The sequence below is a fragment of the Stigmatopora argus genome, chromosome 15, assembly GCF_051989625.1.
Source record: "Stigmatopora argus isolate UIUO_Sarg chromosome 15, RoL_Sarg_1.0, whole genome shotgun sequence".
Lineage (NCBI taxonomy): Eukaryota > Metazoa > Chordata > Actinopteri > Syngnathiformes > Syngnathidae > Stigmatopora > Stigmatopora argus.
Window position 1 is genome coordinate 11,388,232 of NC_135401.1, and position 13,014 is coordinate 11,401,245.

The 13,014-nt window shown below is 39.3% G+C and overlaps 1 protein-coding gene across 1 annotated transcript in view; it reads right to left on the minus strand.

Moving 5' to 3' along the window:
- The window catches only part of mnat1 (MNAT1 component of CDK activating kinase), a 39,987-nt gene extending 29,465 nt beyond the window's left edge, over positions 1-10,522 (minus strand). The window contains exons 1-3 of the mRNA XM_077620551.1: positions 10,316-10,522; positions 692-844; positions 253-326 (exon numbers count right to left, since the gene is read on the minus strand). Of these exons, the coding sequence (XP_077476677.1) occupies positions 253-326; positions 692-844; positions 10,316-10,404 (316 nt within the window). The 5' untranslated portion in view covers positions 10,405-10,522. The remainder of the gene's footprint in view (positions 1-252; positions 327-691; positions 845-10,315) is intronic.
- Between the last annotated feature and the right edge of the window lie 2,492 nt (positions 10,523-13,014).

Consider the following 13,014-nt stretch of genomic DNA (forward strand, 5'->3'; position numbering starts at 1 on the left):
AATCCTCACATGGAGCAAAAAAACCCTTGGAGGCTGCCTCATAGACAATTAAGGCCTAAAAGCTTGTGGGATGTTGGCATTCATCATGTGTTAGCATTGGCAGCTCTAGTCTATGATCTATGACCCAAGCTGGCATGCACTTAATGCCTGTTAAACATCTCTCCATACAGCTGGGGAGAAATCATTACGGCGGCTGGAAAGATCCTTTTAGCAGACTTGTACAGTGAGCATTTAGTCATTCAATGCTCATACCTACGTCTTCCACTTGCTCCAAGAAGTCGTTATATTCTCTCAGGCTGGGGAAGTCGCAAGCCCTCTTGTTGTAACTGCAGAACCAGACAAGAAAGCAGAGGAAGGCAAATACGCGCCGACATTAAAATCCCGCAATCAATCAACCATTTTATAATAGCATGTCTGCATTCTGCCTAATAGACACATATTATACGTCAATTAAGGTGCTATTAAGGGACAGATGAGATGGGGAAAAAAGAGGCAAGGAGGGGAGGCCGATTTAAAAAAAATGGCAGGAAAAAGCCTTCCCTCTTGGGGCCCCCCCAGGGAGACTCATTGTCTACAAAACAAACAACGTAATGAGGAAGACAAAGGTGGCTTAAGAAGTGGGATGGGGCACGGGATGACAGATAAACACGGGACAGCCACACCCCTCACCCACCCCCCTTTGCTCACTCACATCTTCAGCACCTTCTTGCGGATCTCAACCTCTTTGTCAACGGTGGGGTCTTCGAAGAGCTGCACGCGGAAGTTACTCTTCCTTAGGGGTGTGTCGCACTGCACACAGTTGCTGGAGCCACGGACGAACAGCATCTCCACGCAGTTCTCACATCTATAAAGCAAAGAAGATTATGCTGATATGAGAGCAGCTGTGCATTTTTCAGTATAACAATACAATTGTCCATCTTATTTGACTTTATTTCTTAAATGTATTTTTCACGCAGAGAAAAATCAAGATGATTCTCAGAACTGTTAAATACCGTATTTTCATGACTATACGGCGCATCGTATTTTTAGCCGCAGTGTCAATAACGAGTGCTATTTCTGTATTTTACACACACAAAGGACGCACCGTTTTTATAGACGCAGCCAGGCATGGCAAAACATACACCAGCTTAAACATACAAGCTACACCCACACGCTAAAAACACGTTTTAAAAAGGCAACGGAAGCAAAACTGAGTTCGGTTGTACTTTATTTAGCCATTTTACAATGTACTCACGTCATCATCACCCACAAATGCATCAAAGTCCTTATTTTCTGTGTCCGAATTGAACAATTGTCCAAATGAGTCATCGAAAACGCTGAATTTTATACGTTCGTCCAGGCGGCCACAATCCATTCGCAAATAGTAGCTAGCTAGTAGCTAGCGTAACTTTTCCAACGCTGCTTTCCATGCTTCGTAAAGCTGTGTTAATGTCGATGTATACAGGCCACAATCCATTGGGTGTATTGACAAAAGAACTACATATCCCAGCAGTCACTGTGCAGTACTTTTTCTATTGGGAAAATAGTAGAGTCGGGGGGTGCTTGCCGTAGTTGTGAGAGCTGTAGAGGATGGTGTACCCTATCGACTGATTTATTTTATTTTATCGTGATAACAATTTTAGTATTGGTCCATATATAAAGTGCACTAGATTATAAGGCGCCCTGTCTATTTTGGAGAAAATTTAAGACTTTTATGTGTGCCTTATAGTCGTGGAAATGCGGTAATTAAAAATGCACTGAGTACAATGTTCCCCGTGGTTCATCATTTTGGACACCAGCATATCTCAAATTTTAAATGATCACTTTTCAGTATTTTTTTTAAATACCAAGTACACTGGCTATGCCATTCCTAATTTAGTTTTCCTTAAGTGCAGTACCACATTAAGAGCAACACTTGGTTCTATTGCAAAAGATTCAGCTAGCAAGGAAAGAAAAAAGGGGTTGGTTCACAGTGCGGGTCAACTAAAAAACGAATCTGCCCAAATTCAACTGTGAAATTCAGTTTGTTTTTTTCAGTCCCAAGGATCCAGACTAAGTATTTTAGTAGAAACACTGTAGCCTTTAACGAAAAGTTTTAGATGTAAAAAACAGAACATTAAGCGGTCATTGGAAACATTCATTTGACTTGCAAATTCAATATCCAAAATAGCTCTCTAAGTTCCAAAGCTTCAAAAACAAAGTACATAAAATAGCCAAAAGACCCTATGCACTAAACCCACACGTATGGCCATATTTACTTCCATAAACACAGCACTAAGAACTGTAAAGCAGATGTGCTAACCACTGGTTTACCGTGCTGGTATTATTTATCGGATTTGATTAATTAAATTAGGTGGCTTCACGTTCCCAGGTGGTAGGAAATTAGCCTGGCAGCCCCTTATCAAGATTGGATGCCTGCATTAGTAATACATTGTTCTCACTGTTATATAAAAAAGAAGAAATAAAGGAAATTAGTTTCACAGCCACATTAAATAATTATATAATACAAAGAAAAATACAAACCATTTGTTTGTATGATTTCCTTGACCCCTTTAATAAATGTGCTGTATATAATCCAACTCTTAAGGTTAAAGATTGTTATTCAAAAACAAAATGTATGAAAGTCTATCATTCCTGACAATTAAACAATCAAGGCCACATTTGGCAGTGGGAGCAAGACTTTTACCTTCTGGTTTATATCTCGAGCATCAACTGAGGACAGAAAATGTATAGCGGGGCAATGTGGTCATGATGGGTTTTTCAGGTGGTGTTTTGGCTCCAGATACGCACGAATTCGGTTCTTCCATTGGGAAAGAAAAATGGAACAATACTATACTCAGAAATATCACATAGTACTTTCAGGTATACATCCAAGGTTCAATGACGGAGCTTGTTTTTTTGGGGGGGAAATGCTCATGACTCTGCACCATGGCAACTAGCAGGCCCACCTGAGGGCACAACCCTGATGTTAGCCATCAATCACACCTTCATGCAGGTAGGCGTTTACTCATCAGTCACACTCAAGTAAGGAGTGGACACTAAGGACAAAGGGAACACTCCTAAATCTTGCCTGATGGGGTGGAGGTCTTGGATAAACGTTTGCACAGTACACTGTTTTAATTAACTCTCTGTGGAGCTTTATTTCCACAGGAATTCACCTTCTGTCTCCTGGCTGTCTCCCCAAAAATGTTCATCTGGTTTTGAACGGCCACTGTCTGCTTTTGAGAATTTAGCTCATTCATAGTCAGTTAGAGCAAAAATAGTTGGATTTGATTTATCTCTAGTGGGTTGAGATCAGCCAACTGACTTGAAGATTTAAAAAAGACCACTTTTAAGTAGATATTCAGAGGTAATGGCCATAATTGCTCTGCAAATGTACTTTTCATTTTCTCGACATTTGTCAGAATGTGAGCAGAGGACATTCAGTACTGTAGATTTGCTTGTCACTTTGTCAGCTATCACATAAACAAAAGTGAGTCTTTATTAACTCAATGGCTGCCAAAAAAAACAGTTGCTTTAAAAAAAAAATCACACTTTTTTATTTCACTGACCACACTATCACTTTGTCAAATTGACGCTTCCAAAACTGAAACTAAAAAAACAGATTAACAACCACCCCACTGTCAGATCAGCTTTCATGTTATTTTAGAAAAGAATATTGGCTGGCAATGACGGCGATAGACATCCAATGGACAAATTGGCATCCCCCGTCCTCAAAAATCAAATGGATTAGACGACTACTGGTAGTAAATGTCAATGGTGGTGAATGAGTTAAAAATTCATAACACATCCAGGCCTGCAATAATGGCTCTACCATCTATGGCATATGAAGAGGTATGCTTTGGATCATGAGCTGTTCCTATTTGTCTTTCTTTTTTTTTCTACCTACCACTGATAGAAATGACCTAAATTCTTTCTGAAATTCAAGAACATAAAGGCTTTTTCCCAGCTTCTCATCAGTCTTTCCTGTTCTTGAATATCGGGATTAGTTTTTCATCTCGTTGTTAACCCTCTGTGCAAACCTTCTCTACCGTATCGTTGTCCTTCGTCAATGACCTAAAGCAGGGGGGTCAGACTCGGGTTGGTTCGCGGGCCGCGTTAACGTCAACTGGATTTCATGTGGGCCGGACCATTTTAAATATAATATTTAGATATTTTTTTTATAAATGGATTAAAAGAACTGGATTAAAAGCCCCGAATATTCAGTTTTTTATAGATCTAAATCAATGTTTATTTTAGCTTTTTTTAATATATATTTTTTAGATTTTACAAAATGATTTTTAAACTAAAAACACAGAAAAAAAATGATTAAAAAATTACAATTATTGATTTAAAAAGGGGGAAAATCAGGAAATTTAATATACATCTATACTCTTCAATTTAATTTGATCCTAAAACAGAAAGTCGGCACTCATGATTTACTTTCCCGGGCCACACAAAATGATGCGGCGGGCCAGATTTGGCCCCCGGGCCGCCACTTTGACACGTGACGTAAAGGAATTGAAGGCCATTTTCCTTTTTCTTACAGCGCACTCACGTAAACATCCAGTCAGTGGCTACATTTACATGGATACATGTATTTAGATTAATAGTCTTCACACGAGACCTTTCGCCTTATCAGCAGTACTACAAACTTTAAATCAGATAAATAAAGGGGTTAAGAGAAAGTGCAGAGTCACTGAATTTGGATGTTTAGGCATCGCGTCTCAGATGTGGGTCGAACAGGCATAACCTGCTAAGTACGACGCCAACATAGCGTAAAGCCTCCGGAGATAAAATACATGAAGCGTTACGGGGGCAGACGTGTCAATTTAGTTTGGCACAAAGTAAGAAGCTAAACCTGAAACCGTGCACATGAACATCTGCGTTGGTCCAGGGGAGCAAAAGGAGCCCCCTACCCAAGTGCACTCTGGGACAGGCAGATGTTCTCCGCAGCCTGAGGCTACAGGAGATGTATAGGCCTCGGCCATATGGAGGTAGATGGTGGGTTGTGGCTTGTTTCCACAGGCCTACAAAGAGCTCATTCATCAAAACAAGAGTAAGAAGTAGGGCGTAGTTTGCCCCCTGCCCCATAAATGGACCACACAACTGAACCCTCCAAAGGGGAAATCCTACAAGCAAAGAGGTGAACATCTTTTAAAAAAAAGAAAAAAATACAGGGCGGGGGACTTTGTGAATCGCCTCTAGAATTGTATGACATGACTTTATTGTCATAAGCAGAAATGAGAGGATACGCCATAGTATTGTGCATTTAGAGGGCACACTGATATCCTTTTAAAAGTTTGCCATCTCCATATCCCAGGGCGGTTGTCGCTGATTCAGGGCTCCTCCTGAATGACTCCTCCCACTCTCACCTGTCCTGCTCACAGCTCCAGGCTCCCCTATCTCTCCATCTGCAGCTGTCAGCAGGTCACAGGAGGTGGTGGGAAAGCAGGGTAAACAGGGGCCCAGTTATGCAAGAAGTCTCCAAACTAGTGAGGCTCAGGGGTGCCCAAACTTTGTTGCTGGATCTACTTTTCAAAGACTCAAAGTGTGGTTACTTCAAAATTATGCAGTTCACAGGGATTGAGGGGATTGTGGGGTTTTCAAAAGTATTTGTCGTCACTTATCGTTAAGATAATGTGGAAAATGAATAGCAAAGCTAATAAAAATCTGCGTTGACGTACGTTAATTGTGGATAACAGACAGAAAGGAGCATCTGTACCACTTGAGAATTAAACATTGGGCAGTATATCCAAATAAGGGAAGGTTTATTCAAACCATAGAGTACAACATTACTCAGACATATATTCTTCTTTGTCCCTTCTTCATGCTTTCAATTATACATACAGTAGGATGTATTCATTAAATAAGCATTTTTAAGTTGTACTACTTTAAAGGCATCTATAAATCTGGATTTGCCTTTAATATATGCAAAACCTAACCAAAAAAAATCAGGACAAAATATCATTTTTTGCGGCGGTACTCTATAAATTATGAAAGTTAATGTTAATTTCAATGAAGCCTTGAGTCAAACCTGCCATGACAAGTTCAAACCTATGACTTCTGATACCCAAAACTTGGCTGCAACCAAAAAAGATGCTCCATCCCAAGAGCAGGATTGCTTACACAGGAAGCTTGCCATTTGAGATGTTGAAAAATTAAGACCTCAGGATGTACTGGCAATGAAGCACTTCATGATGAATCATGCGGATCGTGTCACTGAATGAATAAATAAATAAAGAGCCGTGTCTGAACATTTGACATCTTAAAAGTCTGAGTCTATAGTTCGAAGATGGTTTCAGTTACAAGCCGTCACATCTGAAGTGCAACATATCTCTACTTTCTCATCAACACAATGTGGTAATGCTAATGTAAACAGGTTCCCAAGAGGCCCCACTATGACCACTTCAGTGGAAAAACAATCCAGCGTGCGATGGCAATACATATCATATGATGTCCAACTTGAAAAAGCGATTAAAAGACCTTAAATAAATGACAAAAAAGGGAAAAAATATATATATTTATGTGGTTGTACCTAAAACTTTGTTTTGACTCTTGTTTGTTTATACTGTGTGAATTTCTAGAGAGAAGTAGTCCAAAACAGTGGACATACCTGCCCATGTTCCTGATTTGCGTCAACCAAAAATCACGATGGTGCTGAAAACACGTCCATACTAGATCGGATCCAGTCTTGTGACCAAATCCGATACCGTCCGATACCCCCAAAATAGCCATATTGAGTATCGGATTGGGACATCACTATTGATTCATGCAATTTTTTTACAATGAAGGTGCTTGTAATCATGTTTGTTTAGGGGGAAACAACGTGAGAAACTTGTAACAGTCACTCATTATAAATAAGACTTACCTACTAATGTATTTTGAAAATAAAATATCTTTTTTTCATTCATCTTCCATACAACTTTTCCACACAGGGGTCACGGGGGTGCTGGAGTCCATCCCAGCCAACCACGGGCAGCAAACAAGGTACACTCCGAATTCGTTTCTAGCCAATCGCAGGGCACAATGAGACTGCCCGTAAATAAGATATCTGTTTACAACAACAAAAATCAAACTAGTTTCTTTGACTCAAGACCATGACTTTTCCCTTATGTACAGCTCTAATACATTGAAAATTGATAAAAAGCCAAGGAAGTAAACATAGCTAAATAACAATATTTTCAGGTAATAACTCACACACAAGGCTAATCATTCCCCACAGAAGGAAATAATGTAACATTTTAACAAGTAATGTATAGACAAGAAATGGAATACTTTCCGAAAAACCATGTAAAACAACAACAAAAACCCTCCCACTTTGCCAAAGTGCATTAACTTGAAGCAGTTCTGCAATCAGATACATTGCCTGGCCTCCATTTAATTAGGGATGGCCGCATGTGTGCCCAAGAGTCAAATCCTAAAGGACATGGGCCCGCCGGTGTCATCATACAAAGGTAATAAATAACACATAGACACCCTCGGTGACAGGGATACAAAATGTGCTGTTGTGCAGTTTAAATTTAGATGGATAGCGTCGGAAAAGCTTGATACGGTGTCGTGTTGTGTTTCAGTGCACTACGTTGCAATGCCAGGGCAGGAAATCAACTTAAGCCCACTGTTGGGTGGAATGGACAGCAATTTAGTGGGCGCCTGACAGTTATTTCAATGGAGGACTGTAGAAGGATAAAGAGAATTTTTTCACCTGATACAGTAGAGTTCTATGAGACAAATATTGAAAGGGATAGGCTCCAGCACATCCCACAACAGAACCTGAGAGCTGTGAACTGCATGTAATTTCAGATTTTTAAGTGTAACATCAAATTCACCATTTTTTTAATCTTATTGGATTCAAATGCGTAAGAATAGATGCACTGTTATTTTTTCAGTTTTGTATTCAGGTGTGTTTGAAATCATTTCCATTTTTTCATGATAGGTTGATTTTCTGCTGCTTTTGACATCAATCAAAAAAGACTTTACCCAGAGTGCACGTCTCATCTCATCTCATTTTCTGAACCGCTTTATCCGCTTTATCGCGGGGGGTGCTGGAGCCAATCCCAGCTGGGACACTGAACCGGTGGCCAGCCGATCGCAGGGCACATGGAGACGGACAACCATGCACACTCACACCCATACCTAGGGGCAATTTACAGTGTCCAATTAGCCTACTGTGCATGTTTTTGGAATGTGGGAGCAAACCGGAGTACCCGGAGGAAACCCACGCAGGCCCGGGTAGAACATGCAAACTCCACACAAATGGGCATGACTTGGATTTGAAACTAGGACCCCAAAGGTGTGAGGCCGACGCGCTAACCACTTGTTCCACCGGACAGCCTCGATTCCTATTATAAAATGTATTTCATATATAAAACGCACCGGATTATAAGACGCAGTAGCAGTAGTAGTAGTAGTGGTAGTAGCGGTAGTAGCGGTAGTAGCGGTAGTAGCGGTAGTAGCGGTAGTAGCGGTAGTAGCGGTAGTAGCGGTAGTAGTAGTAGTAGTAGTGGTGGTAGTAGTAGTAACAGTAGTAACAGTAGTAGTGGTGGTAGTGGTGGTAGTAGTAGTAGTAGCAGTAGCAGCAGTAGTAGTAGTAGTAGCAGTAGCAGCAGTAGTAGTAGTAGGTGTGGTAGTGGTGGCAGTAGTAGTAGTAGTTGTGGTGGTGGTAGCAGTAGTAGTAGTTGTGGTGGTGGTAGTAGTAATAGCAGGAGTAGTAGTAGTTGTGGTGGTGGTGGTGGTAGTGGTGGTGGTGGTGGTGGTAATAGCAGGAGTAGTAGTAGTTGTGGTGGTGGTGGTGGTGGTGGTAGTGGTGTTGGTGGTGGTGGTGTTGGTGTTGGTGTTGGTGGTAGTGGTGGTAGTGGTGGTAGTGGTGGTAGTGGTGGTAGTGGTGGTAGTGGTGGTAGTGGTGGTAGTGGTGGTCGTAGTGGTGGTAGTAGTAGTAGTAGCAGTAGGTGTGGTAGTAGTAGTAGCAGTAGTAGTAGTTGTGGTGGTAGTGGTAGTGGTGGTAGCAGTAGTAGTAGTAGTAGTTGTGGTGGTGGTGGTGGTGGTGGTGGTGGTGGTAGTGGTGGTAGTGGTGGTAATGGTGGTAGTGGTGGTAGTGGTGGTAGTGGTGGTAGTGGTAGGGGATTATGTTATACATCCACTAGATGGAGCTGTACTAGTAGTGGTTAGGTGTGTTATGCATTAACTAGATGGAGTTGTGCTGAAGTTAATTTAATAAATGATTAACTAACATTGATCCATATATCCAGTGCATCAGACTACAAGACCATTTTTTTTTCTCGAAAATTCAGGTCTTATAGTTCCGTCTTATAGTCCGGATAATACGGTACATCTTACCTTATGCTTATCAGCAAAATAGCAACGACATTACCACAATGCGCCTTCCAATGGTTGCCTTACCTTTTTTCCTAGTTATCAGTTTATTCATTAATTTTCTTACATACAACTTATCCTCACAAAGATCGCGGGGGTGCTGAAGCCTAGCACAGCTACTCACGCTCACAATCACGCCGCCAACGAGTGGGTGTCGAACCCATACGGCTTGCACCGAAGTCAGGCGGAAGAACCACTGCACGATCGACTGCACTTTTCTAGTTATCATATGAAAAAATACATAGTTTGGAAAATCTTTTTCCTATCCGAAAAGCATAACCTTGCCACAGAGGTGACCCAGACTGGAAGTGGAACAACTTAAATTGCTAAATTGCAGAATGCTTTTTCATTTTCTGCGTGCGGATGTGCAGCCAAATTATGCAGAGGCTGACCTGATGACAAAGCAAGGTCACATCCTGATGGGGCACTCAATAAATAAATTTGTTTGCAAAGATGCTCTCGTCAGGCTCATGCGATTGTTGCTTATGTGTCCTATTTAACAAAATGGAAATGCTGATACGCAGATGACAAGGTTATCTTGTTTTGCTGTGTCAAATCAAGTCGTTTTTTTACAAGCTCATGTCCAAGAATGCAAATTTTGAGCAGTGTTGGGTGGTCTTAGGTATGTGATGGTGGGCATGATCATGATCAAGTGATGGATCTACTAGATAAAATCAAGATTGTTTCAAGAATAACGGTGATGCTTATATTAAGAAAAGTTGATGCCCTTGTGAAAAGCAATTCTTCTAATTATTAATGTAGTTCATGTTGTAACAAGTGCAGTTCACAACGCTGCAGCATTACAGTCAAATGTTCAAGTGCTTCATTTACATTACAAATGGGGAAAAACATAAAGAAGTTAAGAAGTAAACATGTTATATTGTTTGAGCGGTAAATGTTTTGCATTTTGATCAATGTGATAAGTGTCTTTTATACAGAAAAGTGGTGTTCAGTCAATCTGATGTGGCAAAGTGCAAATACTCACAGCGTATGTCCACACACGTTCACCATTAGCTTGAGAGAAGGATTTCTGTATTTTGTGGTTTTGCATCTCGGACAGCTTTGGTCGTCCATTTTTAGTCTTCTTTAACAGCAAACTAATGAAGATAAAGAGTGACAATCGCAATTATATGCAGCTCCAATGCTGACATTTCCGACTACCTGTGTTGCATCAAATTAGACCCGACTAGAAACACGTAACAAAGGTTCCTCCTTTCCTATCTGCCTTCGATATATTAAAATTGAAATATTTCGTTTTAAACGATACTCCAAGTCTACATAAAGACAAAGTTTTTGTTTTTGTTTTATGACTTTTTTACAGGGCAATTTATAGAAGAAATATTATTCTATACTGGTTGTCAAACATGATCTTTACTCCATTCTCTCCGTGGAAAATGAAAATGAATGCATTGACTATATTTGTACTGCCTATTATAATTTCAGTAGTTATTTTTAAGGGAGCGTGTTTTTGATGATAACAGTAAAGTATGATAAAGGTGATAAAAAATGTGCCGTGTTTACTTTTGCTCAAAGTAGGCGAGTGAAATAAATACAATACATAATACAGGGTTTTTTTTGTTTTTGTTTTGTTTGGAATAGATTTTTGGTGCATGATATCATAATGAGGATTTGTTTTTAAATCTTAGCCAGACAAAATGACTCAAATATTTGATCCTCTTTTTCAAATCCAAACATTTACTGTGACAAAAAAACATTATCATTTTTATTACCATTTTCATTATTGGGATTTATTCTAATGAGGTCATGGAGCACAGCTATTAAATGACAATTAGCATACAAATAATGTCATCAAAATGATGGCCGTCAACACATTATTTTATTCTAGTTCATAGGAATACTCTGAAGAGGAATTTATGCTTGTTACCTGTATGCTTTTCTTTTGGGGACAAATGCAACCAACAATGCATGTTTTTCTTGAATGTTTTGTCTTTAAAAGAGGAAATCATTTTAGTGAAGTTCCTCATAAATCTAGATAATTAATATTTTAATAAAATAATTCGGTAGAACACGCTCAGAATTCCAAACCCTTGTATATGAAATATATGTTTATGTTAATATATGTTTAGGCAGTGATAGAAACAAATAACTCGCAAGATTAATTAGATTTGACTTTAAAGGTGAATCCAGACGTCCATTTTGGGGAACGCTTGTTTTAATTTTGTAAGTGGACATTTTTTTCGTTGGGCCAAGTTTCAAAACAGACATGAAGTAGGACTTTATTTTTCAATCAAGTTTGTTTTTTTAAAGTCTATCGGCCTACTTTTTGATTACCTGTGTATAAAAGTTAAAGGCCGTGCTCATACCAATCTTTTTTTACAGACTTTTAACCCTCATTGTTCACTAATTGGCTGCCATTGAGGGCGCTAGACTTCCAATCCGTTTGGAGTGGGAAGGTTGGCAGTGATCATTTATCAATGGCAAACAAAGAATTGAACGACCATTGCTTCCAGTTTAAAATAAATAAATAAAATAAGTTCATCCATTCATTCATTTTCAGAATCACTTATCCTCACATAATCTATTTTTAAAAAAATAACCTCATACAATTTATTGGAAACCATAACACTTTCTGTTCATTTTAATATATTGAACTCGTTTTTTTTAATTAAAATGTTATTCATTCATAATGTGTGCAATCTTTAAATGGTGAAAAGTAATTAGTGATAATAGTAATAATAATTTAATAACAAGGGAGACCTGGACAACAAGTATTAAGTTATATAGGCCACAATTGTGTGTGCTAAATGATAATATTACGGGATAAATACACTTTATAAGCCTTTAAGCTTAACTTTTACACAGGAATTTACTCTTAATGATGATGCTAGAAGTCAAACTCATTGTTTAACTGGCAGAGTTTGGTAGCCAGTCAAAATATATACCACGTCAGTGGCACATTTAAATGAAATTGATGTCTATAGTATTTTATTCATTAATTGATTTCATATGTTGTTGTATATGTAATTTACTGGCAGGCAATATATTAAATGGAATATTAAATTGAGGGTGTTATTAGAGACCGTATGGGGAATATGTTTCTTATTATTCATTTTAATTGCATTTATTTTGTTTTTATGTATATTGTATTACTTTATAATTGTATTTATTCACATCAATATATACAATTCCCATTAGGAAAAAACGAGTTTACCCCTGGCCTGCACCAACATTATATTTTGGCTCATGTGGGTCACCCTTAATATTGTGGGCAACATGACCCCCCAAAAAACGGATGTCCTCGTGTATGGACGCCAGATCCTTATGGATTTGGGTTCATAATATGTATACAAATGGGGAAAAATAGCTACTTGTCATTAGAAGGATTAGTAATCGATCGTAAAAAATATTAAAAAAAAAAAAAAACGCCTGATTGTTTTAAACCCATAAAAAATTGGAAGCCCTTGACTAACGCATTCGCACCCGACGTCCAGGTGATCTCACGTTAAAATACTGCTCACTCGCATGAATGACAGCTGAAAAGCAAACATCGGAGTCGTCCGAATGCCGCTCGCCCCTCCCCCCCTGTGCGGGACCCTCGGCGTCCAATAGCGTGGCTTCTCCGCGCTTGGACCTCTGCGTATCTCCTTCTACTTGCATTCGTCGTGGAGTAAAAAAAAAAGTCAGGACAGGGAGCGGGTGAGAGAGAGAGAGAAAAAAAAGAGA